Source organism: Macaca fascicularis, chromosome 17 (genome assembly GCF_037993035.2).
Source record: "Macaca fascicularis isolate 582-1 chromosome 17, T2T-MFA8v1.1".
NCBI lineage: Eukaryota > Metazoa > Chordata > Mammalia > Primates > Cercopithecidae > Macaca > Macaca fascicularis.
Window position 1 is genome coordinate 31,263,083 of NC_088391.1, and position 27,159 is coordinate 31,290,241.

Sequence of the window (27,159 nt, forward strand, 5' to 3'; positions counted from 1 at the left end):
CAACAGTCACCTTTTTTTTTTTTTTTTTTTTTTTGAGATGGAGTCTCGCTCTGTCACCCAGGCTGGAGTGCAGTGGCCCGATCTCGGCTCACTGCAAGCTCCACCTCCCAGGTTCACGCCATTCTCCTGCCTCAAGCCTCCCAAGTAGCTGGGACGACAGGCACCTGCCACCATGCCCGGCTAATTTTTTTGTATTTTCAGTAGAGACGAGGTTTCACCGTGTTAGCCAGGATGGTCTCAATCTCCTGACCTCATGATCCGCCCACCCCTGCCTCCCAAAGTGCTGGGATTACAGGTGTGAGCCACCAAGCTGAGTCTTTTTTTTTTTAAGACACAGTCTCACTCTGTCACCCAGGCTGGAATACAGTGGCACAATCTTAGTTCACTGTAACCTTTGCCTCCCGAGCTTAAGCAATCCTCCTGCCTCAGCCCCCTGAGTACCTGGGACAACAGGCACATGCCACAACACCCAGGTAATCTTTTTTTTTCTTTTTGTAGAGATAAGATCTCACTATGTTGCCCAGGCTAGTCTCGAACTCCTGGGCTGAAGCGATCTGCCCACCTCAGCCTCCCAAAGTGCTGGGATTACAGGCATGAGTCATCATATCTGGCCTAATCACTTTTTTGTTGCTGTTGTTGTTGTTGTTTGTTGTTTTTTTGTTTTTTTGAGACAGAGTCTTGCTCTGTCGCCCAGGCTGGAGTGCAGTAGCACGATCTCGGCTCATTGCAACCTCCTCCTCCTGGGTTCAAGCAATTCTCCTGCCTCAGCCTCCTGAGTAGCTGGGATTACAGGCATGCACCACCACACCCAGCTAATTTTTGTATTTTTAATAGAGATAGGCTTTCACCATGTTGGTCAGGCTGGTCTCGAACTCCTGACCTCGTGATCTGCCTGCCTTGGCCTCCCAAAGTGCTGGGATTACAGGCGTGAGCCACCGCGCCCGGCCCCTTGTCACTTTTTTTTAATGTGCAGAAGAATCTTTAACAAAATAGAACGAAAGCACTAGAGCACTGTAATTTGAAGCTCACCTACTCTAAAAATTGTCATTTATAGAAAAGGAAATTAAGGCTCAGATAGGTTGAATGAACTGTCCAAGGTCCCACAGAAGAGATAAAGCCAAGAAAGAAGCCAGACTGCTAAGACTCTAATTCAACCCTTTCCCATTATTTTCTTTAGCTATTAAAAACTGGGGACTCGGGCCAGGTGCAGTGGCTCACACTTGTAATCCCAGCATTTTGGGAGGCCTAGGTGGGTGGATCACCTGAGGTCAGGAGTTCAAGACCAGCCTGGACAACATGGTGAAACCCCGTCTCTACCAAAAATACAAAAGTTAGCCGGGCGTGGTGGTGGGAGCCTGTAATCCCAGCTACTTGGGAGGCTGGGGAAGGAGAACTGCTTGAACCTGGGAGGCAGAGGTTGCAGTGAGCCAAGATCACGCCACTGCACTCCAACCTGGTGACAGAGCGAGACTCTGTCTCAGAAAAAAACAAAAAACAAAAAAAAACTGGGGACTAGTAGAGAGTAGTCTTGACCTTCTGATGGAATGAACTTTGACTTGAAAATCTGTGAACAGAAAAACTATTAGGAAATTCCTAATTGCTTCCCATATTTGGTATTTTACTTACCAATTGCTTCTCTACTTTCAGCTTATATTGTTGAGCTTCAAATTTTCTCTGAAGGTACTCAGCAGGCCTTAGAAAATAAGAATGTTCAGCTTAAGTAGAAACTTTAACAAATCTTATGCACCAATTTGACAAGTAGATTTTCAGTTTAGTAATGAGATTCACAATTCACTGGTGGCTTGAAGTTTCAAGTTCAAGAAGTAGTTCACAGTTACAGAATCTTTACATTGGAAAATAAAATTTTGGAATCAAGAGGAAAAAAGGATAAAGAGTAACAAGTGGGGATACAGGAGAGGATTAAACAGAAAAATATTCTTATCCAGTAATTTTTCTTCAGGGCAAGAAATCGTCCTTCCATTGTTGTGGGGAGGAAAACAGACCCACACCCAGAAATTCTCATGCTTTGTGTAGGTGTCTAATGTACAGGTTGTTTCTCCTGATTTAACAATGGCAGCTGGATGTGGTGTCTCACACCTGTAATCCCAGCACTTTGGGAGGCCGAGGTGGGTGGATTGCCTGAGGTCAGGAGTTCGAGACCAGCCTGACCAACATGGTGAAACCCCGTCTCTGCTAAAAAAATATTAGCTGGGTGTGGTAGCAGGCGCCTGTAATCCCAGCTACTGGGGAGGATGAGGCAGGAGAATCGCTTGAACCTGGGAGGCAGAGGTAGCAGTGAGCCGAGATCACGTCACTGCACTCCAGCCTGAGTGACAGAGCAAGACTCCGTCTCGAAAAAAAAGAAAAAAAAGAATGGCTGCATATCTGTTTCCTGCACCACATACTGAGCTCCCTGAGAGCAGAATGTGTCCCTCCATCCATCCCTTTATCTCTGCACATAAATGGTTAATGAGAAAAGAAATCATGGGTTAGCTGTCTCTCCAAATGTTTAAGGTATTTTTCCAGCACAATTTTAGTCAATTCCAGTCAAACAATTTTCAAGTTTATACTCACATTTTACATATCATCTTTTTTTTTTTTTTTTTTTTTTTGTAGAATTTCCTGTAAAACATTTCTGTAACTACTGGTTGCTAATAAAAACCACATTTCAGATCATAAGTTTTTTGGAATATGAGTAACTTCTAAGGCTCCAAAGACAGAACTGTCATTTCAGAAACACCTCCTTTAGGAAGGAACATCATGATAAGCATCCCCAGTTTACAAAGAGGCAAGTTAATAATCAGGGGTTTAGAGACAGGATGAAATGACAAGCTAAAGTCTTTGAGTCTTAGTTCCTCAGCTGTAAAGTGGGCATGGTGCCATTTCACAGGAATTGATACAAGGATTAGAAGAGATTAGGGCTGTGAAGTGCCTGACACACAGATAGTTCCTGAATCAAATGAGGGTAAATTGTAAGCACTCATCTGTCTCAAAAGCCTAATTGGCACATATATCAATATCTTCATGAGAAAAATGATTCCGACACCCAGGGGCTATCCAAAAGACATTCTCTATTTCTCTGTCTACCTACTCCCTTTCCACCCCCACAATTCTATACAAATTCCTCTTCCTCAGCTGGGCACGGTGGCTCACTCCTATAATCCCAGCACTTTGGGAGGCCGAGACAGGCAGATCACAAGGTCAGGAGATCGAGACCATCCTGGCTAACATGGTGAAACCCCATCTCTACTAAAAATAAAAAAAATTAGCCGGGCATGGTGGTGGGCGCCTGTAGTCCCAGCTACTTGGGAGGCTGAGGCAGGAGAATGATGTGAATCCGGGAGGCAGAGCTTGCAGTGAGCCGAGATGGGGCCACCACACTCCAGCCTGGGTGACAGAGTGAGATTGTCTCAAAAAAAAAAAAATTCCTCTTCCTCCATCCCATGGCCTGTAATTAGACCTCCAGCAGAGAGAAAGTTGGGGACGGGGGAGTATACAAAGAGGAGGGGTTACCAGGCATCAAAGGGGCATCCAGGAAAGAGAAGGACCCTTTCTATTGTTTCATGTGAGAGCTTGGGAGATAAAAACACACGTGGTCAAAATAATTGATAGCTTGACAGTTCTCAAATCTAGACAAAGAGTGGAGGATATATTTTCCCAGTGGTTGAGAAAAGGGAAAGGGAGTTTTGTGGCTGCTCCCAGTTCATTTGTAAAATCTACATCCCTCACTAATTGAGTCCAATATGGGTATTACAATTTGAATAAATGGAAGATGCAACTTTTGATAATTGTGGAGATAATTAAAAATGTGTTATGAAGATAGATAAAAACCACAACAGTGCCCAATATCTTTAAAGATAAAACATCTGCTTTTCCCAATATATGTTTCTGAAGAAATTATTTTCTTATCATTCTTGCTTATCTCATTTTCACTATTAATGAGATTACCATCACATAATCTCTTGTATTTTTCATAATTCATCCAAAATTTCAACAATAAATAACCACAGTTGCCAAAGTAACAAATTTCTAACTCTGAACAAAAAAATTTGATGACAAACATTTTTTAAAAAGAACTCTTAGACTTAAGTCTTCAGGCCTGTGTTAGGTGTCAATTACTCTGGACACAGGAATATCGACATCAGTGTGAAAAAATTTTGAAAATATTGTAGATCTGCAGAAATCTATTATGGAGTAAAATTTTTGAAAATCTACCATAAGACCAATTTAAGAATACTATTTTCTTTCTAATATGTCCACATTTTGAAGATCCCTAGAACATAAATGCTGAATGAAATGTATCTTATTTCTCAAAATGTCTCAAATGATCATTTGATTTTAATGATTCAATTATTGATTCATATTAGTAACCTCTCTGAGAAATGAAATATACACAACTATTTTTTCACCTGCCATATAGTGGAATTTAGCAGGAGGAAGAAAGAATATTAAAAGGGCAGGGGTATGGGTCTGTGCCTACAGTTAAGCAGCTCTATGAATAAGAAAATAAGCTAGATCAGACTTGAGATGAAAAAGGGTTAAGGGGAAAAGAAGATAATTTATCAATTACTTATCAATTGTGATAATCTATCAATACATTTATTGCTTTATTTAATTACGAGACTTTGTTACTTCGATAGGCTAAATTATAATACACATTACACAATAATTACAACACTTCTCACAGTGTATGTAATTCCCACATAATTTATAAGAACATGTAATTGTTATATGCTTGAGATGTCAACAGATTTGATTTGTGTAATATATATGACATTCTGATGGAAATAAAAACAAAATCTTTCTAACAGAAAAAAAAAAAAAAGGCTGGGCATAGTGGCTCACGCCTGTAGTCCCAGCACTTTAGGAGGCCAAGGCAGGTGGATCACATGAGCTCAGTGGCTGCCTGGTGAGAGGGTACCTGAGAATTTGAAGAACCAACTAACGAGCAGGTGTAGGGCTGACATAGAAAGAGAGACTAACACGGCCAGGCACGGTGGCTCATGCCTGTAATCCCAGCATTTTGAGAGGCCAAGGCGGGCAGATCACCTGAGGTCAGGAGTTCGAGATCAGGTTGGCCAACATGGTGAAACCCTGTCTCTACTAAAGATACAAAAATTAGCCGGGCATGGTGGTGCACGCTTGTAGTCCCAGCTACTGGGGAGGCTGAGGCACGAGAATCGCTTGAACTCGGAAGGCGGAGGTTACGGTGAACTGAGATAGCGCCACTGCGCTCCAGCCTAGGCAACAGAGCGAGACTCTGTCTACAAAAGCAAACAAAAGAAAAAGGTCAAGGGAACTATGTGTTTAAAATGAAGATTTGGAAAGTTCTTCTTGGATTATTTGTGTTAGGAGAATTTGGATTTCAGAATAATTAATGTTAATATATAAAGATATTTTCAGATTAATCAAAGCTTAAGCTAGACCACAATATTACCATTGACTTGGGGATGGACCATGCCTGTCTTCCTGACTGTAATCCTCAACTCCAGTATTTTCTTGAGGAATAGGGTGATAACTTGGTTCCTGGGCTCTCCTCCTCAGCATATCAAGTTGAGCATAATAATCATCATAATGTCCACACACAGCAGCAAGTTTGGGCCTTTCTATCATTTTTATCTGAAGAAAAGAAGAGGGGATGTTTTTAAAAACCATAATACAGGCCGGGTGCAGTGGCTGACATCTGTAACCCGAGCACTTTGGGAGGCCAAGGCAGGTGGATCAGGAGTTCAAGAGGTCTGAACTCAAGAGATCAGGAGTTCAAGACCAGCCTGGCCAACATGGCAAAACCTTGTCTCTACTAAAAATACAAAAATTAGTTAGGTGTGGTGGTGCACACCTGTAATCCCAGCTACCCGGGAGGCTGAGGAAGGAGAATCGCTTGAATCCGGGAGGTGGAGGTTGCAGTGAGCTGAGATCGTACCACTGCACTCCAGCCTGCGCAACGTGAGTGAGACTCCATCTCAAAAAAAAAAAAAATAATACAAATTTATAATACTTGACAACATGACAGTGACCATAGCTAAGACAAGGCACTGAAGGTGTATTTTTGCTGTTTTTCTACTACACTTGTTTTTCAGAATAAAATAATCTTAGAGTTCCCAAACCCTAGAGTACAAAAAGACCTAAGTACTATATAGTATAGTGGTTTACAATTTTGCTAAGGTATAGATATGAATCATGCATACTTCATGGCTAGTATGTAAAATGTACTTAGCTAGTGAGTATGCCCAGCCAATCCAAGATCCAAAACTAAACTCAGAATTATTGTTTTCTATTTTTCTTAAACTCATTTATACCTTACCATACTTTACAGGAAAATAAAAAGTATCGTGAAACTCACACATATGGGGATTTGCAACATTTTTAGTTTCTGATGCATTTGACTAAACGCAAAATGGCATCATGACTTAAAGAAAATAAGATGCTGAATCAGAGTCATTCTTCCAGAGAAAATATTTAAAAAGGTCATATAACAGCTGTGATGGACATATTAGCATCCCAGCCCTCACCACCCAACCAGAACAGAATGAGAACAGGAGAACCAGAAATGACAGTTTATCTTAGAACTGAGTAGAAGCCACTGAGCTAGAAGATGAGAAATGGATCAAATTAAGATATAAAAGCCAGTCAAGACCTTCTTGCTAAAGAGCAAAGTGGGGTCAATTTAACCTGAAGTGTGGCAACTCTGTTAGTTGACAGTTCACAGTTAATAATAAAAAGAGAAAAATAGATGAAACTACTGCAAAGACTTAGAAATTAATAGTTGGGAATATGAATAACGAAAACAATTAAAACCAAAATGTCCTCATATAAAGAGGTAATATGTTATATCCTTTGTTCTTTTTACTGCTATATGGTTCATATATATGTTAGATCGGACCATATGAAATTACACATAATTGGCCGGGCGCGGTGGCTCACGCCTGTAATCCCAGAACTTTGGGAGGCTGAGGCAGGCGGATCGCGAGGTCAGGAGATAGAGACCATCCTGGCCAACATGGTGAAACCCCGTCTCTACTAAAAATACAAAAACAAAATTAGCCGGGGTGTGACGGAGGGCGCCTGGAGTCCCAGCTGTTCGGGAGGCTGAGGCAGGAGAATGACGTGAACCTGGGAGACGGAGATTGCAGTGAGCCGAGATAGCACCACTGCACTCCAGCCTGAGTGACAGAGACTCCATCTCAAAAAAAAAAAAAAAAAAAAAGACATTGCACAGAATTGACCATCATTAATCTAGGAAAATGGCACTTTCATATAGTTCTATTTAAATATTTAAGTAAATGTATAAAATTTAGTTTATTAATCTAAATACAAATTATATGTTTATTTTAAAAATATTTTCTTTCCTTTATAAATTCTGAGACAGGATCTCACTCTGTCACCCAGTCTGGAGGGTTGTGGTGTGATCATAGCTCATTGCAGCTTCAAACTCCTGGGCTCCAGGGATCCCCTGCCTCATCCTCCCAAGTAACTGGGACTACGGGCACATGCCACCGTGTCCAGCTAATTTTCTTTTAATTTTACTTTTTGTAGAGGTGGGGTCTCAATGTGTTGACCAGACTGGTCTCGAACTCCTGGGCTGAAACGATCCTCCTACCTCAGCCTCCCAAAATGTTGGATTACAGTCATGAGCCACTGCACCAGCCTATTTTTAAAATCTTTTAAAGTAAGAAGTAGTTTTCTTTGATTTACAATTTCACCTGTATACAACCTAGAAAAAAATACTACCAATTACTTGTTGAAAAGTGGTTAGAAAGAGAAAAGTATTGAAAGGCAATAGACAGTTTCTTTAAAATTTTTTCTAATATCCCAACAGTAATAGGAATATCAGAGGTAGTTCCTGTGGAAATCAATTTTACCTTTTCAAGGAACTGGAAAAAATGTCAACGTGTTCAACAGTTCTCATAATTTAATTCATCCTCAAATCTTTTAGATGTGTTTTGTCTTCTACAGGTCTGATAAAGAGTCCTCTGAATCACAACATACTTTTCTTATTTCTTTAATAAAATTAAGCCCTTAGGCTGGGCACAGTGGCTCACGCCTATAATTCCAGCACTTTGGGAGGCTGAGGCAGGTACATCACTTGAGCCAGGGAGTTCGAGAACAGCCTGGGCAACACAGTGAGACCCTGACTCTACAAAAAATAAAAACTAGCTGGGCATCATGGCGCATACCGGTAGTACTAGCTATTCAGGAGGCTGAGGTCGGAGGATCACTTCAGCCTGGAGGTCGAGTGATGTGGTTTGGATTTGTGTCTCTGCCCAATCTCATGTTGAATTGTAATCCCCAATGTTGGGAGAGGAAGCCTGGTAAACAGATCATGGGGGCAGATTTCCCCCTTGCTGTTCTTGTGATAGTGAGTGAGTTTTCATGAGATCTGGTTGTTCAAAAGTTTGTAGCAGCTATCCCTTCACTCTTTCCCTCCTGCGTGTAAGATGAGCCTGCTTCCCCTTCTGCCGTGATTATAAATTTCCTGAGGCCTCCCAGCCATGCTTCCTGTACAGGCTGCAGAACTGTGAGCCAATCAAACGTCTTTTCTTTTTAAATTACCCAGTCTCAGGTGTTCTTTATAGCAGTATGAGAACGGACTGACACAATACATTGGTACTAGGAGTGGGGAATTGTATAAAGATACCTGAAAATGTGGAAGTGACTTTGGAACTGGGTAACAGGCAGAGGTTGGAAGAGTGTGGAGGGCTCAGAAGAAGACAGGAAGATGATGGAAAGTTTGGAATGTCCTAGAGACTTGTTAAAATCATAGTGACCAAATTCTGATAGGGATATGGTCAATGAAGTCCAGGCTAAGGACGTCTCAGATGGAGATGAGGAACTTATTGGGAAATGGAGCAAAGCTCACTTTTGTTATGCATTAGCAAAGAGGTTGGAGGCATTGTGCCACTACCCTAGCAATCTGTGGAACTTTGAACTTGAGAATGATGATTTAGGGCATCTGGCAGAAGAAATTTCTAAGCAGCAAAGTATTCAAGATGTGGCCTGGCTTCTCTAGCACCCTATGTTCGTATTTGTGAGCAAATAAATGATGTAAAACTGGAGCTTATACTTAAAAGAGAAGCAGAGTATAAAAGTTAGGAAAGTTTGCAGCCTGGAAAGAAAAACCCATTTTCTGGGGAGCAATTCAAACCAGCTGCAGAAATTTTCAAAAATAAAGAGAAGTCAAATGTTGCTAGCCAAGATAATGGGGGAAATGCCTTGAAGGCATTTCAGAGACCTTTGAGGCAGCACCTCTCATCACAGGCCCAGAGGCCTAGGAGGAAAGAATGGCTTTGAGGACCAAGCCCAGGGCCCCACTGCTCTGTGCAGCCTTAGGACATGGTGTCTTGCATTGTGGCTGCTCCAGCTCCAGCCATGGTTAAAAGGGCCTAAGGTACAGCTCAGGCCATTGCTTCAGAGAGTGCAAGCCGTAAGTCTCGGTGGCTTCCACGTGGTGTTAAGTCTGCAGGTGCACAGAGTGCAAGAGTTGAGGCGTGGGAGCCTCCATCAAGATCTCAGAAGACATACAGAAAAGCCTAGACGTCCAGGCAGAAGCCTGTTTCAGGGAGACCCTCCACTAGGGCAGTGCAGAGGGGAAATGTGGCATTGGAGCCTCCACACAGAGTCCCGGCTGGGGCACTGCCTAGTAGAGCTGTGAGAAGAGGACCACCATTCTCCTGACTCCAAAACGGTAGCCTGAACGACAGTTTGCACCTTGCACCTGGAAAAGCCGCAGGCACTAAACAGTAGCCTGTGAGAGCAGTCGCAGGGGCTGTAGCCTGCAAAGCCTCAGGAGCAGAGCTGCCCAAGGCCTTGGGAGCCCACTCCTTGCACCAGTATGCCCTGGATGTGAGATATGGGGTCAAAGGAATTTGGAGTTTTAAGATTTAATGACTGCCCTGCTAGGTTTTGAATTTGCATGGGGTCTATAAACCCTTTGTTTTGGCTGATTTCTCCCTTTTGAAATGGGTGTATTTACCAATGCCTGTACCCTCATTGTATTTTGGAAGTAACTAACTTGTTTTTTATTTTACAGACTCACAGGTGGAAAGGACTTGACTTGTCTCAGATGAGACTTTGAACTGTGGACTTTTGAGTTCAATGCTGAAATGAGTTAAGCCTTGGGGGACTGTTGAGAAGGGAAAATTGTATTTTGCAATGTGAGGAGGACATGGGAATTGGGACGGGCCAGAGGTGGAATGATATGGTTTGGATTTGTGTCCCTGTCCAAATTTCATGCTGAATTGTAATCCCTGATGTTGGAGGAGGGGTCTGGTGGAAGGTGATTAGATCATGCGGGCAGATTTCCCTCTTACTGTTCTTGTGATAGTGAGTATGTTCTCATGAGATCTGGTTGTTTACAAGTGTGTAGCACCTCCTCGTTCGCTCTCTTCCTCCTGCTCTGGCCATTTAAGATGAGCCTGCTTCCTCTTCTGCCATGATTGTAAGTTTCCTGAGGCTCCTCAGCAATGCGTCCTGTACAGCCTGCAGAACTGTAAGCCAATTCAACCTCTTTTCTTTATAAACTACCCAGTCTCAAGTAGTTATTTATAGCAGTATGAGAACAGACTAATACATCAAGGTTGCAGTGAGCTGAGACATGCCACTGCACTCTAGCCTGGGTGGCAGAGCAGGACCCACTTTCAAACAAATAAATAAATAAATAAACAAACAAGTTAAGCCCTTTATCAAATGAAGGGCAATAACTTAAACAATCAGTTTTTTAAAAAAAATGTTTACATACCAATATATTTTCTAAAATGTCTATCTATCAAGTAAACACTTAGTAAATATACTTCCAAATGGTTCTCTAATTTTACCATGAGCCTTCCTTAAAAATATAATTCTTTAATTAAAAGACAATAGCCATTTTATCATTTACATACCAGAAGCATTTCACTAGTATGACCTGAAAGATTCAACACTGTGCTGAAGTGAATTCAAATAACTAAACACAAAGAATCACTAGGGAAATATCAATTATTATATCATACAAACTTCTCAATCCTATACATGTTAGAATTAAGAATATTAAATGCAGACTGTTTTCTGTTGCTATGTTACTCACTTTTCCTATACAGGAAAACCTTACTTACTAGAAATAAGAAGAATTTCAATTAAAAAAAGAAAATTAAACCTAAAGTATACTTGTAAGGGCATACAACATCGTTTTATAAAATATAAAAACTAGAAGTTGTCCAAAAAAATACCATTAAAATGCTCAGTACAGAATACTTTATTGTAAGTACAAAATTTGTGGACTCCAGACAATGAGCTTGTACCTCATGAACATGTGCAGATAGGTCTGTCAGAATATACCATAGCTTAATGGGTTAAAAAAAATAGAATAAGACCTACTATTTGATAGCACAATAGACTGCCTATAGTCAATAGTAACTTAATTGTACATTTTTAAATAACTTAAAGAGTATAACTGGGTTGTTTGTAACTCAAAGGATAAATACTTGAGGGGACAGACACCCCATTCTCCATAATGTGCTTATTTCACATTGCATGCCTGTATCAAAACATCTCATGTACCCCATAAATACATACACTTAATATGTACCCACAAAAATTTTTTTAACTAAAAAATTAAAGAAAAAGAATATAACAGCTGGTTGCAGTGGTTTATGCCTGTAATACCAGCACTTTGGGAGGCTGAGGCAGGTGGATCACAAGGTCAGGAGTTCGAGACCAGTCTGACCAACATGGTGAAACCCTGTCTCTACTAAAAGTACAAAAATTAGCTGGGGCCGGGTGCGGTGGCTCACACCTGTAATCCCAGCACTTTGGGAGGCCCAGGCAGGCGGATCACAAGGTCAAGAGATCAAGACCATCCTGGCCAAAATGGTGAAACCCCATCTCTACTAAAACACAAACATTAGCTGGACATGGTGGCACACGTCTGTAGTCATAGCTACTCAGGAGGCTGGGGCAGAAGAATCGCTTGAACCCGGGAGGCGGAGTTTGCAGTGAGTTGAGATCACACCACTGCACTCCAGCCTGGCGACAAAGCAAGACTTCATCTCAAAAAAAAAAAAAAGAAAAGAAAAGAATACACCATAGTTAAAAAAAACACAAAGGAGGGTTTAGAATGACTTACGGATCTGGCCTTCTGGGCTCCAGTTGGTGGTCTCCATTCATTTCTATGCAATATAGCATTCCTTTTAATTGGCACAGATATCCTTGATCTTGGTGGGCACTTTCCCTGGAATTTCACTTTTTGTATTTTACACTCTTAATTAACCAAAACAAAACAGCTTTAATTTTTGAAAAATTGTACATCTTTACTACTGATACTTGTAAGAGTATAAACATAAGCTACATTTCATAACACAGTAAGTTTACTTTTTAGCCAGAGATATGTTACAGTGAGAGAAGTACTGATGAAAAATTAATATGCATTTTCTTTAAATGAAAAAAACCTTTTTTCAGAGTCTCTTTGCATATTTCTAGTATATATAACATCATTTTTTTCAGAAAAATAGAAATTAATATTAACCTTTACAGAAACAATATGTATGGGATAATAATAAAAGTTATTAAATTTGGTCATTAGAGCTTGGGTTATCAGGCCACTCCATTCATGCCACATTGTTTGGAATTTATGAGTAGATCTTCTCTTTTTTTTTTTTTGTTGGGACAGTCTCCCTTTGTCACCCAGGCTATGTTACAGTGGCAGGGTCTCAGCTCACTGCAACCTTCACCTCCCAAGTTCATGCAAATCTTGTGCCTCAGCCACCCAAGTAACTGGGATTACAGGCATGGGCCACTAGGTCCAGCTAATTTTTGTATTTCTAGTAGAGATGTGGTTTGGCCACGTTGGCCAGACTGGCATCAAACTCCTGGCCTCCAGTGATCTGCCCACCTTGGCCTCCCAAAGTGCTGAGATTGAGGTATGAGTAGATCTCTAATGCTTGTCTTTATCTCCATCAAAATTTGTTCTTGGGCTGGGTAAAGTGGCTCACACCTGTAATCCCAGCAATTTGGGAGGCCAAGGTGGGAGGATTGTTTGAGCTCAGGAGTTTGAGACCAGCCTGGGCAACACAGTGAGACCCCATCTCAATAAGAAAAAATTGTTCTTGTTCTCCTGTCTTACCTATATTAGAAATATGGACAATACACTGTCCCATACTTTGTACTTATCTACTTTCTAAACATTCTCAGTCTAGACTGATATACAACAATGTCAGCCAAATTAAATGGCAAAGAGGCTCATTCATTTTCTCCTTAACTTTCCTCGATTTTAGAATCTGTCTCTCAATGGATAACATTTCCCTCTCATGAATTCCTTTGGGAGGTTTTCTGCTTCTCCTAATATTGTAAGTCCAGGCATTCAGTTATGGCTAAATCCTGGGGCTTTGACTTTCACAGCATCAAATGAGTTAGTAATTTTCTCTTTCTTAATGCACCCCTCCCTCTGACACACAGCTGAGCTGATTCCTGACACCAGGACTAAAATAGTTTTCTCCAATTATTACTACCATAAAGTATCTCCTGCCTTCTTTGGGAACCACAAAGTAACAGTTCTCACTGTTACCAATTAGGCCCCAAGATTTCAGCTCCAATGGTCCTTTGCAACAGAATTCTTAACTGCCAGTCTATCCTATTTTAGAAAAATAAGTTTCATCTCATCATCCATGTCTATCTGCAACCTTCTCCCACTCTATCCCTTCACTACACAAAAGTTAAGTTTGGGCTCAACCTCTTCAAGCATCTCTATCAGCATGTCCTCTGCTTCATGAAGGTTTCCTGACTAATGAGAAGAAACCCTGCAGGTCATGCATGAGCTAAATATACAACTTTCAGGCACACTCACTAGTTGCCATTTGACAAGATGATTGTTCTCCTGCTTATACGGCTTGTATTTCTTAAATGTCCACTTTCCAAATGTTTGGTGAAATTTCCTAAATGTTTGGTGAAATTTCCTTGCATTACTCTCTGTGTGAGACATGTGTAAAAAATGCTTTTGATTGCACAGCAAAGTCACACTTACTCTGGACCACCTTCCCAGCCTGTCGAGAAGCTGGCGCTCCTGCTCTGCATATAAGCATGTGATTAAATTCTTCCTGAATGACCTAAAACCGAACACACGTGTCAAGGACCTACAAACCAAAATCTCTGCCAAAATCCAAACAGTCACCTCAAAACTCACCTCAGGAGTCAAATATTTGGGAATAAGATTCTCTAAAAAGGGCCTTTTCAAAATGGAATTTATGGATGGTCGGTCTCGAGGAGATACTTGAAAGAGCTGAGATATCAAGGAATGTAGCTCACGCGAAAACCTTGGAGATATTGGGGCAAAATGTGCTTGACAAATCTTCAGAACCAGCTGCTGTAAGTTGTTACCCTCAAACTGAAAGGGCAAGGAGCAATCATACTAAATCAGAGAAAAGTTACTAAAGTAACAAATAATAAAAGTGTTAAAGTAACAAACATACCAAGAAGCAAAACAATGTTTTTAAATTGTAGTTAGAAGCAGTAGACCTGTAATCCCAGCAATTTGGGAGGCCAAGGCAGGAGGATCACTGGAGCCCAGGAGTTCAAGACTAGCCTGGGAAACATAGTATTAGACCTCATCTCTCCAAATCATGGTTTTTAAAAATTTGCTGGGCTTGGTGGCATGAGCCTGTGGTCCCAGCTACTTGGGAGGCTGAGGCAAGAGGATTGTCTAAGCCCAGGAGGTCAAAGCTGCAGTGAGCCGTGATCACGTCACTGCACTCCAGCCTGGGTGACAAAGAGTGAGACCCGGTCTCAATCAAAAAATAAAAAAGAAGCACTATAGTCCACCCTAAATTGTTTTCAACAACTAATCTTTCGTTTCTCAACGAGATGCCATGTTATTTAAAACAAGTTTTTTTGTTTTGTCTTATTATTGAAATAATGTTTACTCATAATAAAAAACTGGAAGGTACAGGAAGTTATAAAGACAGGGGAAAATATGTATAATTTTACCCACTCAGAGGTATAGCTCCTTCTGATCTTTTTTTAAAATGATGTTTATTTTACAAAGTTGAGGTCACATTGATATGAAATTTTATCTCTTGCTTTTTAAAATTCACATAAACATTGTTTAACTTCCTCTAAAATGCTTCACAGACCAGAAAATCTTCTATTGTATGAAATCAATAGTTATTTATACATAATAATATTCAACACCATGGTGTAGCAATAAAGGTACACATTGGCCGGGCATGGTGGCTCACACCTGTAATCCCAGCACTCTGGGAGCCCGAGATGGGGAGATCACCCAAGGTCAGGAGTTCAAGACCAACCTGGCCAACATGGTGAAACCCCAACTCTACTAAAAATACAAAAAAATTAGCCAAGCGTGGTGGTGGGCACCTGTAATCCCAGCTCCTCGGGAGGCTGAGGCAAGAGAATTGCTTGAACCCAGAAGTCAGAGGTTGCAGTGAGCTGAGATCATGCCACTACACCCCAGTCTGGGCGACAGAGCAGGACTCCATCTCAAAAAAAAAAAAAAAAAAAAAAAGAAGTACACATTTTCGTCAGAAATTGGCTGTGCAATCCTTGACAATAATTAATAATAACAATAATGACAGCTGTGGAGAAGAGTTGATGTAGCAGGTTATCCTCAGAAAGGCCTGCTTACAATGTTGGCCTGTGGCTGGTGTCTGGAAACTAAGATTTCAGAAGAATTCCCACCATTCCCTGAATGTTAAGAGCGGCTCTCTTTGCCTCAGCTATTTATGTGAACAATATGGTTTACGTCGAACACCTGCTTTCTTTCCAGGAGTCTGAAAGTTTGGCATATGCCAGGTAGAGGCTACCTATGTGACCAGTTCCCAGTAAAAATCCTGGGCACTGGGTATATCCAATGAGCTTTCTTATGGATCGCATTTCACAGGTGACGTGGGTAACAATGCTGGAGGATTTGGCACATCCCATGTGACCTCTGGGAGAAGACTCTTAAACACTTGTGCCTGGTTTCCTATGACCTTTGCCCACGTACATTTTTCTTTTGCTGAACGTATCTATTCACACACTATTTATTTATTTATTTATTTATTTATTTATTTATTTTTATTTTTATTTTTATTTTTTATTTTTTTTTTTGAGATGGAGTCTCGCTCTTTCACCCAGGCTGGAGTACAGTGGTGCAATCTCAGGTCACTGCAAGCTCCACGTCCTGGGTTCACAACATTTTCCTGCCTCAGCCTCCCGAGTAGCTGGGACTACAGGCGCCTGCTACCACGCCCAACTTTTTAAAAAATATTTTTAGTAGAGACGGGGTTTCACTGTGTTAGCCAGGATGGTCTCGATCTCCTGACCTTGTGATCCACCCGCCTGGGCCTCCCAAAGTGCTGGGATTACAGGCGTGAGCCACTGCGCCCGGCACTATTCATTTATTTTTTATTTTTTTGAGATGGAGTCTCGCTGTCACCCAGGCTGGAGTACAACGGCGCGATCTCAGCTGATTGCAGCCTCCACCTCCATGGTTCAAGCAATTCTCGTGCCTCAGCCTCCCAACTAGCTGGGGCTACAGGCACGTGCCACCATGCCTGGCTAATTTTTGTATTTTTAGTAGAGACAGGGTGTTACCATCATGTTGACCAGGCTGGTCTCCAACTCCTGACCTCAAGTGATCTACCCACCTCAGATTCCCAAAGTGCTGGGATTACAGGCATGAGCCACCATGCCAAGCCCACACAATTTATTTTTAATGGAAATATGCTACACGTACTAGTCTCCAACTTGGACTTTTTACTTTACAATATTGTTTGGACATCTTTCCATGTCATCTTCATTATTTTAAGTAGCTCATCCATATAATTTTTAACAATCTAATAAAACCAAACATTAACCTTTTTCTCCTATAAGTTAACTTCTTTTCTACAATTCCAATAATTCAAGATTAGTCTGACAACGAGCATACTTACAGGATGTTTGAGTGTGCAGAGCTCATATAAGACACAGCCAAGAGACCAAATATCCCTAAAGAAGATAAGAGTTTACATGCCAAGAAAATATCCATAATTCTTAATAAAAGCTTTTATCCTTACGGTGCCTTAAATTTGTGTCACTTTACAATTTTATATAAGTTGATCAGTTTTTACAAATGCTTTCAGATGTATCATCAATTCTTATTAGAAGATAAGAGGTAAAATGAAAATCATTTGTAGTTTGTCAGATTTCTAGTTGAAGAAAGGCATACAAACTTTGCTACAAGCTGGTGGTTTAATATTTAGTTCAGCTTCCTGCTCAAAAACAGTGTATGTATGATGAAATGTTGAGCAATTTGGAGGAGGCAGGCAGAACTCAAACATGGATTTGTTTTGACTCAAAAGGTAATATTTGGTTGATTTGGAAAGATATATCCTACTCAAGGCTTTTGAGAGAATCAAAGTTATATTATGTGATAAACATAGTATCTGATTCTCAATAAACATTTTAAAATATATTTAAAATATATATCATGAGTTTTACTCTTTACAGATTTAGTACTTCATAAATATTTATATGTGATTGGTTTAATTGAGGAGTTACTTTTTAGAACAAAAAGCACAATTAAATCTAAAAGATCAAAAAATGTATAATAAGAAGTCAAGGAGTCAAAGCAAGAAGGAATCATTAAAGTGAGGACTGAGGTAAATGGCTCCTCTAGCAGCAACACTTTGTGCGTGAGTGTGTATGTGTGTGTGTGTGTGTTTCAGACAGAAGGAGAGAAAGATAGACTTATACTAAGGTTTTGAGTACAAAAGATGGTAAGTACAACAGACGGTAAGATTGGTGGGAAACAAATTTGTGGGGTTTTTTAATGATTTTTTTTTTTTTTTTTTTCAGAAACAAGGTTTCGCCATGTTGCTCAGGCTGGTCTCAAACTCTTGAGCTCAAGCAATACTCCCTCCTTGGCCTCCCAAAGTGCTGGGATTACAGGTGTGGGCCACCTGCACCTGACCCAAGAAGCAAACATGAACTTTCTAGACCTTCTAGAAATTCACTGACCATTTCACATCACACAGACTTTTGTCTTTACTAGGGCTTCCACAGACCCAAACTTCTCTTCTGTTCCCAGAGCACCCTCTGTAGCCAGGGTAGAGGATTCATATGCCCCCAGGGCTCAGGCCAGTACTGCAGCCACCTGGGGGTGAGGTGGGGCCAGTTGCAGGCCTGAGACCACTCTGCATAGTGAAGACTGTGGTGAACCAGTCCTCTAATGGAGCCAGCGGCTACCCACCTGATTATTGCTAATATCTTCCAATTTTCAGAGGCACCAACTATGCATATTTTAAAGTCTTTCAATATTTAATTTTTTTTAATGTAGTGACAGGGTCCCACAATGTTGTCCAGGTTGGTCTTGAACCCCTGGACTCAAGTGATCATCACCCTCAGCCTCCCAAAGTGCTGGGATTATAGGCATGAGCCACCACATCCAGCAGTATTTAAATGCTGATTCAAATTCTTTTTTTTTTTTTTTTGAGACAGAGTCTTGCTCTGTCACCCCGGCTGGAGTGCCGTGGCCGGATCTCAGCTCACTGCAAGCTCCGCCTCCCAGGTTTACGCCATTCTTCTGCCTCAGCCTCCTGAGTAGCTGGGACTACAGGCACCCGCCACCTCGCCCAGCTAGTTTTTTGTATTTTTTAAGTAGAGACGGGATTTCACTGTGTTAGCCAGGATGGTCTCGATCTCCTCACCTCATGATCCGCCTGTCTCGGCCTCCCAAAGTGCTAGGATTACAGGCTTGAGCCACCACGCCCGGCCTGATTCAAATTCTTGAAAATCAGTACAAGGAAACAAAACAACACAGCTGACCCAAGGCTATCTGTGGCATGCCCTGCTCTGAACAGCCTACTTTCTGTCCAACACACCCTACCTGCATTCCTGCACAACTAACTTGAGGCCAAACTCCTTGGTGCCAGGGGATGTCTCAAAAAAAAAAAAAAAAAAACCCTGTTATTTTATTAGGCAGAGAAATTCTTACTATTCTTTTTGTAAATCTCTACCACCTGAACTTTGCCTTTCATTTATCTCCTTCAAAGTCCAATAGCCAAGTATCTCTCGGGCATTTTTTCCTACACAAAAGGACAACTAACTTCCAAAGGGAACTCAGTCTTCTTTATCGCCAACTTGTTCAATGGCAGCCAGCTTTGAAAAATGAAAGTTTTTTCCTTCTCCTTATAGGAAGCAAAAGCTCCTCTTCACCTTTTCTTGTGGTATACATTAACATTACTGCTGAGCGCCAGGTGCAGTGGCTCACACCTGTAATCCCAGCACTTTGAGAGGCTGAGGCAGGCAGATCACCTGAGGTCAGGAATTCAAGACCAGCCTGGCCAATATGGTGAAACCCCGTTTCTACTAAAAGTACAAAATATTAGCGGGGCATGGTGGCACGTGCCTGCAGTTCCAGGTACTTGGGAGGCTGAGGCAAGAGAATTGCTTGAACCTGGGAGGCAGAGGTTGCAGTCAGCTGAGATCACGCCACTGCACTCCAGCCTGGGTGACAGAGCCAGACTCCATCTCAAAAAAAAAAGAAAAAAAAATTACTGCTGAGAATCAGACTCTGATATCACATACATAAAAACTAACTGGGTTTTAAAGCTGGAAGATACCTTGAAGATTACCTAGTCAATACTTTCATTGTTATGAGTTAGGAACCTGAGGCCCACAGAGGTCAAGACTTGGTCAAGTTAGCCAAGACTAGGATTCCTAGCTCCTAATCCAGTGAGCGGTCACCAGATCACACTGTCTTCTACTTCATCCTCTTCAATCTTTTCTTGCAATAGACTAAACAGTGCTTCAAAGGTATGAACATATAATACAAAAATGGACGTCACAGTGACTGCAATTTGCAATGTTATTTTTTATACCACTTGTATCTTTAAATGAAGAGAAATGGCTTTCTTCTAAACAAGTTCGAAACCTTCAGGTAACACTGCTCAGAGATAGTCACTGGGATCCCCATTGTGTGGCAGGCCAGGTCTTACTAATGCAGGCCTCCATCATAACTGTTTCTGTACTGACTGAGTGGTGAAGTTAAATATTAAAAGCTAAAAAAGCCAGTGCCCGGCCAGGCACAGTGGCTCACACCTGTAATCTCAACACTTTGGGAGGCTGAGGCGGGCAGATCACAAGGTCAGGAATTTGAGACCAGCCTGGACAACATGGTGAAATCCCGTCTCTACTAAAAATACAAAACTTTAGCCAGGCATGGTGGCAGGCGCCTGTAATCCCAGATACTCAGGAGGCTGAGGCAGGAGAATTGCTTGAACCTGGGAGGCGGAGGTTGTAGTGAGCCGAGATCATGCCATTGCACTCTAGCCTGGGTGACAAGAGCAAGACTCTGTCTCAAAAAAAAAAAAAAAAAAAAAAAGCCAGTGCCCTTATACAAAGGCTGTAATGTAAAAAAGCCCATCAAGAGTTTTGCCTAGGCCTTTCCTGGGCCTTAAAGCATGATAAAATAACAAAGGAATTCTTAACAGGAACCATTTAAGATTAAACAAGTTTTATTGGGGGTCTGAAGAAACTCCCCAGGCCTCCACAAACAAGTTTATTGGAGGTCTGAAAGAACTGCCTAAACCTCCATGATTTAGCAGCAGACAAAATAAGGGTAATCACCCCAGTACCTAGACCCATTTAGATTAAGTAAGCTTACTGAGGCTCTAGAAGAAAGTCTTCAGGACTCAGACCTTAGTTACAGACTAAAAGGAGTTAATCACTATGTCTTTAAATGAATGCACACTTACACATAGACATATAGCTTAGAAGGTGTATAAGCTCTGAAAAACTTTGTAATTTTGAGCTGGTCTGGCGATAATTTCCAGGCCTTCTCCCTGTACCAGTTACAGAAATGAAAACTCGGTTCCTCCCCAGTTCATCTGCATCTCGTTATTGGACCATGAGAAATAGCAGCCCAACCCTGTTTGGTCCGGGAACAATTTCACACATGAAGAAAATGAAATTACAAAAGTACCATGAGAAAGAAAGAAGAGATTTGAATTTTAGTTTCTGGAATCTTCATTCAGTGTCATCCATCGGATTTTACTGACACTTTCAAACTAAGAGTCAGCAACTTACGTTTTATTGTTGTAGGGTTTATTCTGACAGATCTCTGGGGACAGGTAGTAAGGTGTTCCAATACAAGTTCGAGCAAGTTCCATGGAACTAGTAAATTATATTAAATAATAAATCAGTATGAATTTTTATTGGAGTAAGAAAAGCCTTAAGACATGGACATGCAAGAAAAAATGTGAAAATGGATAACACAAGATTTGATGCATACATGTGTTAGAAGAAAGCAAAACACTGTATGTTGATAGAGTAACTAAATCAGCTGATTTTTAAACTTACAATTCACCTCCCAAAAATTTACACATTAAAATATATTTTTTATGGCTTAAAGACTCCACAAAGAGATGCAATTGTCATGTTATAAAAATCTCTCAGATGTAGAGATTATCAAATTGCAACTTCATGATTTAAAACTTGGAAAATACAAAAATGAATAAGGGAGAAAAAAGTTACCCAGAATCTTAGCACCTAAAACAACTATTGTTAAAATTCTGATATATTTCCTTCCTGTCTTTTTTCCACACATATTTTTCATGTAACTGTGATTACAATGTATTTAAAATTCAGAATTCCATTTTATTTACGTAGTATAACAAAGTTATCAAGAAGTCTTCAAAACCATAAATGTTTATGATATATTCAGGTACATGGTCAGGCCAAGCTTCATTAAATTTAACCATTTCCCAATTATTTAGGCATTTACATTATTCCAAATTTCAAATTATTCCCTTGGAACAAATGAAATAGAATATTTAAAAATCTCTTGATATATATTGCCACCAAATTGTCTTCCAAACAGGTGCACCAATTTAATCTGCTAGAAAGTGTGTAAACCAAAAATAAAATTCTGAGCCCCCCAACCAACTCATAAACCCTCCCTTTGGCCAAGGACATTCCAAAGTTAACGCGAAAAACCGGTTCAGGCCATGATGGGGAGCAGGGTTGGACATGCCTCATTATTTCCTCCTCCCCTTTGGAATTCAGGCACAGCTGACTGGCGTTAACACTAAAACAGACCTTAAGACTGACAAAGCAGACTCCTTGTAGCAATAAGATACCAAAGTCCAGCCTGACTCTAGTATAACATCATATGACAGATAGCAGGCCTGAAAGAAATCAAAATATTTTACCCCACATCATGTTTCTTTGTCCATATATTGAAATAGTCCTGCAAAGGTATCTCTTGTGGGGGAAACTCTACATTCTGAAGAAAATTCCCTTCTGTTTCCAAGTCTTTTTCCTGATCCAGGAAAAAATTAACTAAGAGTCTTTTTAAATCTGATAAGAAGAGTTCAACAACAAGCTTCCAAGATGCCGCCAAAAGGAAAAAGTGGTTCTGGAAAAGCAGGGAAAGGGGGAGCAGCCTCTGGGAGTGACAGTGCTGACAAGAAGGCTCAAGGTCCCAAAGGTGGTGGCAATGCAGTAAAGGTCAGACACATTCTATGTGAAAAACATGGCAAAATCATGGAAGCCATGGAAAAGTTAAAGTCTGGGATGAGATTCAATGAAGTGGCCTCACAGTATAGTGAAGATAAAGCCAGGCAAGGGGGCGACTTGGGTTGGATGACCAGAGGGTCCATGGTGGGACCATTTCAAGAAGCAGCATTTGCCTTGCCTGTAAGTGGGATGGAGAAGCCTGTGTTTACAGACCCACCGGTTAAGACAAAATTTGGATATCATATTATTATGGTTGAAGGAAGAAAATAAAATCATATGAAAGACTGAAAAAAAAATATCTGATAAGAAACATTTACAATCTATTCTCTCCGAGGCCTGCTACTTGGAGATTTCATCTGCATAATAAAAACCTTCATTTCCACAACCCCTTACCTTAACCCAGACACTCCCTTCCATTAATTCCAGGTCTTTAGATAGACTCTTTCAACCAACTGCCAATCAGAAAAGTTTTTAATCCACCTATGACCTGGAAGCTCCCTCCCACGCCTCCCAGCTTTGAGTTGTCCTGCTTTTCTGGACCAAACCCATGTACATCCTATTGGTGTCTTGTGTCTCCCTAAAATGTGCAAAACCAAGCTGTAGACCAGCCACTTTGGGTACATGTTCTTAGGATCTCCTGAGGGCTATGTCACAGGCATGGGCCTTTGGTCACTCGTATTTGGCTCAGAATAAATCTCTTCAAATATTTTACAGAGTTTGACTTTTTTCATTAAGAAGTGTAAACCTGCCTATTTCACTAAATTCTCTCTAGCTTTATGCATATTATAGTCACATCCATATTTGATAAACTGGAATTACACTACAGAACATTAGCAACATCATTCTATTACACCACAATTTATCTTGAGAATTTTAATCTCAAAGTACCATCTGATTTAATGCATTTACATAAAGCTACTTAAATTATTTAGACAACCAAGATTTTAATATCTTCTTAATCCATGATACCTAAAAATACATATTTGGGCTATTTTGAATAGAAAGAAAAATTATTTTCAAAGTACTTACTTATTCAGGACTCTTGCTATACCAAAGTCCCCAAGCTTTGCAACCATTCCATTCTTGCTAAGAAAAATGTTCTATAAAGGGAGAAAATGTCATGTTGTTTGAGGTACTTCAAGAAAAGATCAATTCTGTGTTAGTCTTCTCTCTGAGCTGTTACCTGAGCTTTTATGTCCCTGTGTAATATCTTCCTGTCATGAATATGTTTTAGTCCTAGAGAAATCTGTACAAACCATCCGAGGATCTATAGAGAGAACACAAAACAAAGCCACTGAATAGCCTGGTAGTCACTGAAATGTCTTCATGGTAACATGCAAAAAGAAAGAAAGAAATTATACACACACACACACACACACACACACACACACACACACACACATATAGTGTATGTGTATTTATAGGAATGAAGTTAATAGGTATACTTTATCATATTATTATTTTCATTTTACAACTAAAACAATGGAGGCACAGAAAAGTAATCCAAATATCACTGGTATCAGATGAATTCCACACGCAGAAAAAGATAAGTAGGGGCAAGGGAAAGACACATGCGTTCATGATTTTCTTTTTTTCTTACTTAACCCTGGGGTGCTAACTGCATTGTAAATAGTACACAAGTAGCCCTGTTTCCTGATAACCTGGGAGCCATTGGTTCTTCCTTTACGGTGGAAGGAGGGTGCCAAGGGTGGGGAGAGAAAGAGGAAGAAATGAGGGATCTGTGAGGTTGTTAGGAATTGTAATAAAATATCAATATATCTAATATAAACCAACAAATACTTTACTTTTAAAGTTTAATTTTATTTCTAAGTCATGATTTTATTTTATCTTTGTTGACCATGAGCCTCTTTCTGAAAATGTGTTCTATGCCTACAGAAATTTATTTAAACTATTCTAAAATTTCACTGGTTCTTTGTCTGCCAAATTATACAGAAAGAGGAAAATAATAGGAATAAAGCCATATTCCAGACATTAATATTCGGTTGTAATTTTAGTTCATTCCCAACAAAAAGAAATGTAACTCAAAATTTTGTCAAGAGAAGCATTTTTATAAAATGTGGCAAAATAATACCTAGATAAGAAAAAAGAGTTTCTATGAATATGGAATTTAATATATAATATAAATGAGCATACAAAAAATGCTTGATTAATCTTACAGAAGTTAGAAATATTGATTCTTCAATCCTTCATATATTCAAAATATTAAACTTTAGGAGGAAATTATATGGGCATGAGGCTCCCAAATGCTAAAATAGAACAAAGAAACAAATGGCCAAAGGAAAAATGGTGGGCCTTTCCTGTCTGCTTCCTGAGGCAATGGCCTTACCAGCAATCACATAGGCGCTAATTCAGATTCCTCTCCACACACACAAACCTGTCTCCTTCATGAGTACCACTCCCAAGAGGGTTCCAAGGAGGCTTGGAGTATAGAAGAGAAATACATTTGTGCAAAGAGAAAGTGGGAGAGGCCATTATTCTTCATCTTTTATCTCCCCCTCTTAGTAACTAATAAAACTAAACAGGCATTGCCAAGAGAAGCTTCTATCCTCCCTAGCAAAGTGGGATATCTACTTTAAAACACAGCACCAAATGGTGAAAGAGAAAACAGTGAAGCTATAAACACGTCACATGTTAAATGGCTAAGGAACACTCACATTCAGGTTTTTATTTAACCATGAAGATTTATCTCAGAGGCATCCTACACGAGATTGTCCAAACAGACTATCTTTTCTCAAGAAAATCTCACTCTAAAAAACAATTCAGTTTAAGTTCAATTGCAAACTTGTTCTACTGAATCTACCAAGAATATTGATCCACTATTTTATGGTTTGAATTTCTCTACCAAAACACATGCTTTATATCAACATAGTCTACTACTTATGACACTATAAATTGAATTCTCTCCCGACCACACATACATAAAATTAAAAGGCAAATTAGAAGTTTTTACCTGATCTTCACTAAATAACACACCCCGTTGTCTATTGATCCTTTTCATGAGATCCCCTCCATCACAATATTCCATTACAATAAACAGCCTGCCGTTCTCTGTAAGAAAAGGAATCATTTGGTGCTGGAAGGATTTCAGATATTTATCAGTCATGTTCTGGCTGTGGAATCAAAATGGACTGGGTTCTAATTCCACTATACCATTTATATTTCTTAGCTCTGTGACTCTGGGCAAGTCACTTTAACTTCTCTGTGCCTCATTACCTCATCTGTAAAATGGAAATAATATTATAGAAATTTGTTCTTCAGATTGTTGGAAAGATTAAATGAGTTAATCCCTGTCAGATGCTTAGAATAATGCCTGTAGATAATAAGAGTTTAAGAAATGTTGGCTATTTTTATTAATACATTCCTTTGAGAGATTAGAAATCTGCTATAAAAATAGCAGCTGTAACTCTTTCCTAACACCCCAGGAAGAATTAATAGCCCCTTCTTGAATTTGGGCATAAAGCCATATTTATACGGCACTTATTCATCTACGTTGTTGAATACAATAGAAACTCTTATAACTGACCTCTGCCTAAACCACTCACTAGATTACAGGACACTCTCCATTACTATTGTCCCATCAAGGTTACCACTAGTTACTACTAGGTTCTCTAGTATGTCCAAGTACCTCTGCTCCTACCAATTGAACTGAATCTTACCAAGATCATTGTGTTTCTTCCCAGATATGTTTATTCCATTTACTCTTGTCTTTATAACAGACACTGATGAAATACGAATAGAAAATGAAAGATGTGATATTTTCCAAAAGCTATGCTGAATATTTTGGAGGACTCAGTAAAAGTGAGCAGTTTTTAAAAAAATAGCTATTGACCTAAATGTTGATGGGATGAATGAAATATAACTGGAAAACTTCTAAAAGGATTATATACAGACTATCCACAAATTCTTGCTCCGCATTAAAGAAAAGAAACTAAAAGTTCTAAATAAGAAGCATACCTTACGTAAGAAAGAAAATTCAGAACGATATCAGTGGACTCATAATCTACCAACTATAGTTCTGAATTTTCTTGAACTGTAGTGAGTTATTCTTGTCTTTACATAAACTGATGAAATATGAATAGAAAATGAAAGATGTGATTATTTCTCCAAAAGCTATCCTGAATATTTTGGAGGACTCAGTAAAAGTGAGTTTAATAAATAAATAAATAAATAAATAACCATTGACCTAAACGTTGAATGAAATGAATGAAATACAACTAGAAAATTTCTAAAAGGATTGTGGACAGATTATCCACAAACACTGGCTCCATATTAAAGAAAAGAAGCTATCCTTTGACAAATGCTTGTAATTTCCTTAAAATTTTTTTCTTTTTTTTTTTTCTGGCCATTTCCACTCAAAGGATGATTATGTCTTCTTATGTTAAAATATGTTTGCATAACTGCTAGGATCTAAATATCTTTGTCTTCCCCAAATGTATATGTTGAAATTCTAGCCCCCACGGTGATGGTATTAGGAGGTATAGGGCTTTTGGAAGGTGACTAGGTCATGAGGGTGAAGCCCACATGAATGGACTGCTGTCCAAGAGAGAACCCTCTCCGCTTCCACCATGTGAAGTCACAATGAGGCGAACCATCTATGAACCAGAAAGTGAACCCTCAGCAGACAGTGAATCTGCCTGCACCTTGATCTTGTACTTCTCAGCCTCCAGAACTGTG

The 27,159-nt window shown here is 39.9% G+C and overlaps 2 protein-coding genes across 2 annotated transcripts in view; one reads left to right on the plus strand and one right to left on the minus strand.

Annotated features, from left to right (window-relative positions):
- NEK5 (NIMA related kinase 5) overlaps positions 1 to 27,159 on the minus strand; it is a 99,118-nt gene that overhangs the window by 56,372 nt on the left and 15,587 nt on the right. Inside the window, exons 5-14 of the mRNA XM_045377172.3 lie at positions 25,436 to 25,533; positions 23,648 to 23,731; positions 23,494 to 23,564; positions 21,034 to 21,120; positions 16,899 to 16,953; positions 14,153 to 14,353; positions 13,994 to 14,075; positions 12,101 to 12,234; positions 5,438 to 5,619; positions 1,627 to 1,693 (exon numbers count right to left, since the gene is read on the minus strand). Of these exons, the coding sequence (XP_045233107.2) occupies positions 1,627 to 1,693; positions 5,438 to 5,619; positions 12,101 to 12,234; positions 13,994 to 14,075; positions 14,153 to 14,353; positions 16,899 to 16,953; positions 21,034 to 21,120; positions 23,494 to 23,564; positions 23,648 to 23,731; positions 25,436 to 25,533 (1,061 nt within the window). The remainder of the gene's footprint in view (positions 1 to 1,626; positions 1,694 to 5,437; positions 5,620 to 12,100; positions 12,235 to 13,993; positions 14,076 to 14,152; positions 14,354 to 16,898; positions 16,954 to 21,033; positions 21,121 to 23,493; positions 23,565 to 23,647; positions 23,732 to 25,435; positions 25,534 to 27,159) is intronic.
- LOC102146981 (peptidyl-prolyl cis-trans isomerase NIMA-interacting 4) lies at positions 22,315 to 22,760 on the plus strand. The gene has a single exon (XM_045377179.3). The coding sequence runs from the start codon at positions 22,339 to 22,341 to the stop codon at positions 22,732 to 22,734; it is 396 nt and encodes a 131-aa protein (XP_045233114.2). The 5' UTR covers positions 22,315 to 22,338; the 3' UTR covers positions 22,735 to 22,760.

Excerpts from the sequence above, each read along its gene's own strand:
- LOC102146981 (XM_045377179.3), top strand. The coding sequence starts at position 22,339 with ATGCCGCCAAAAGGAAAAAGTGGTTCTGGAAAAGCAGGGAAAGGGGGA.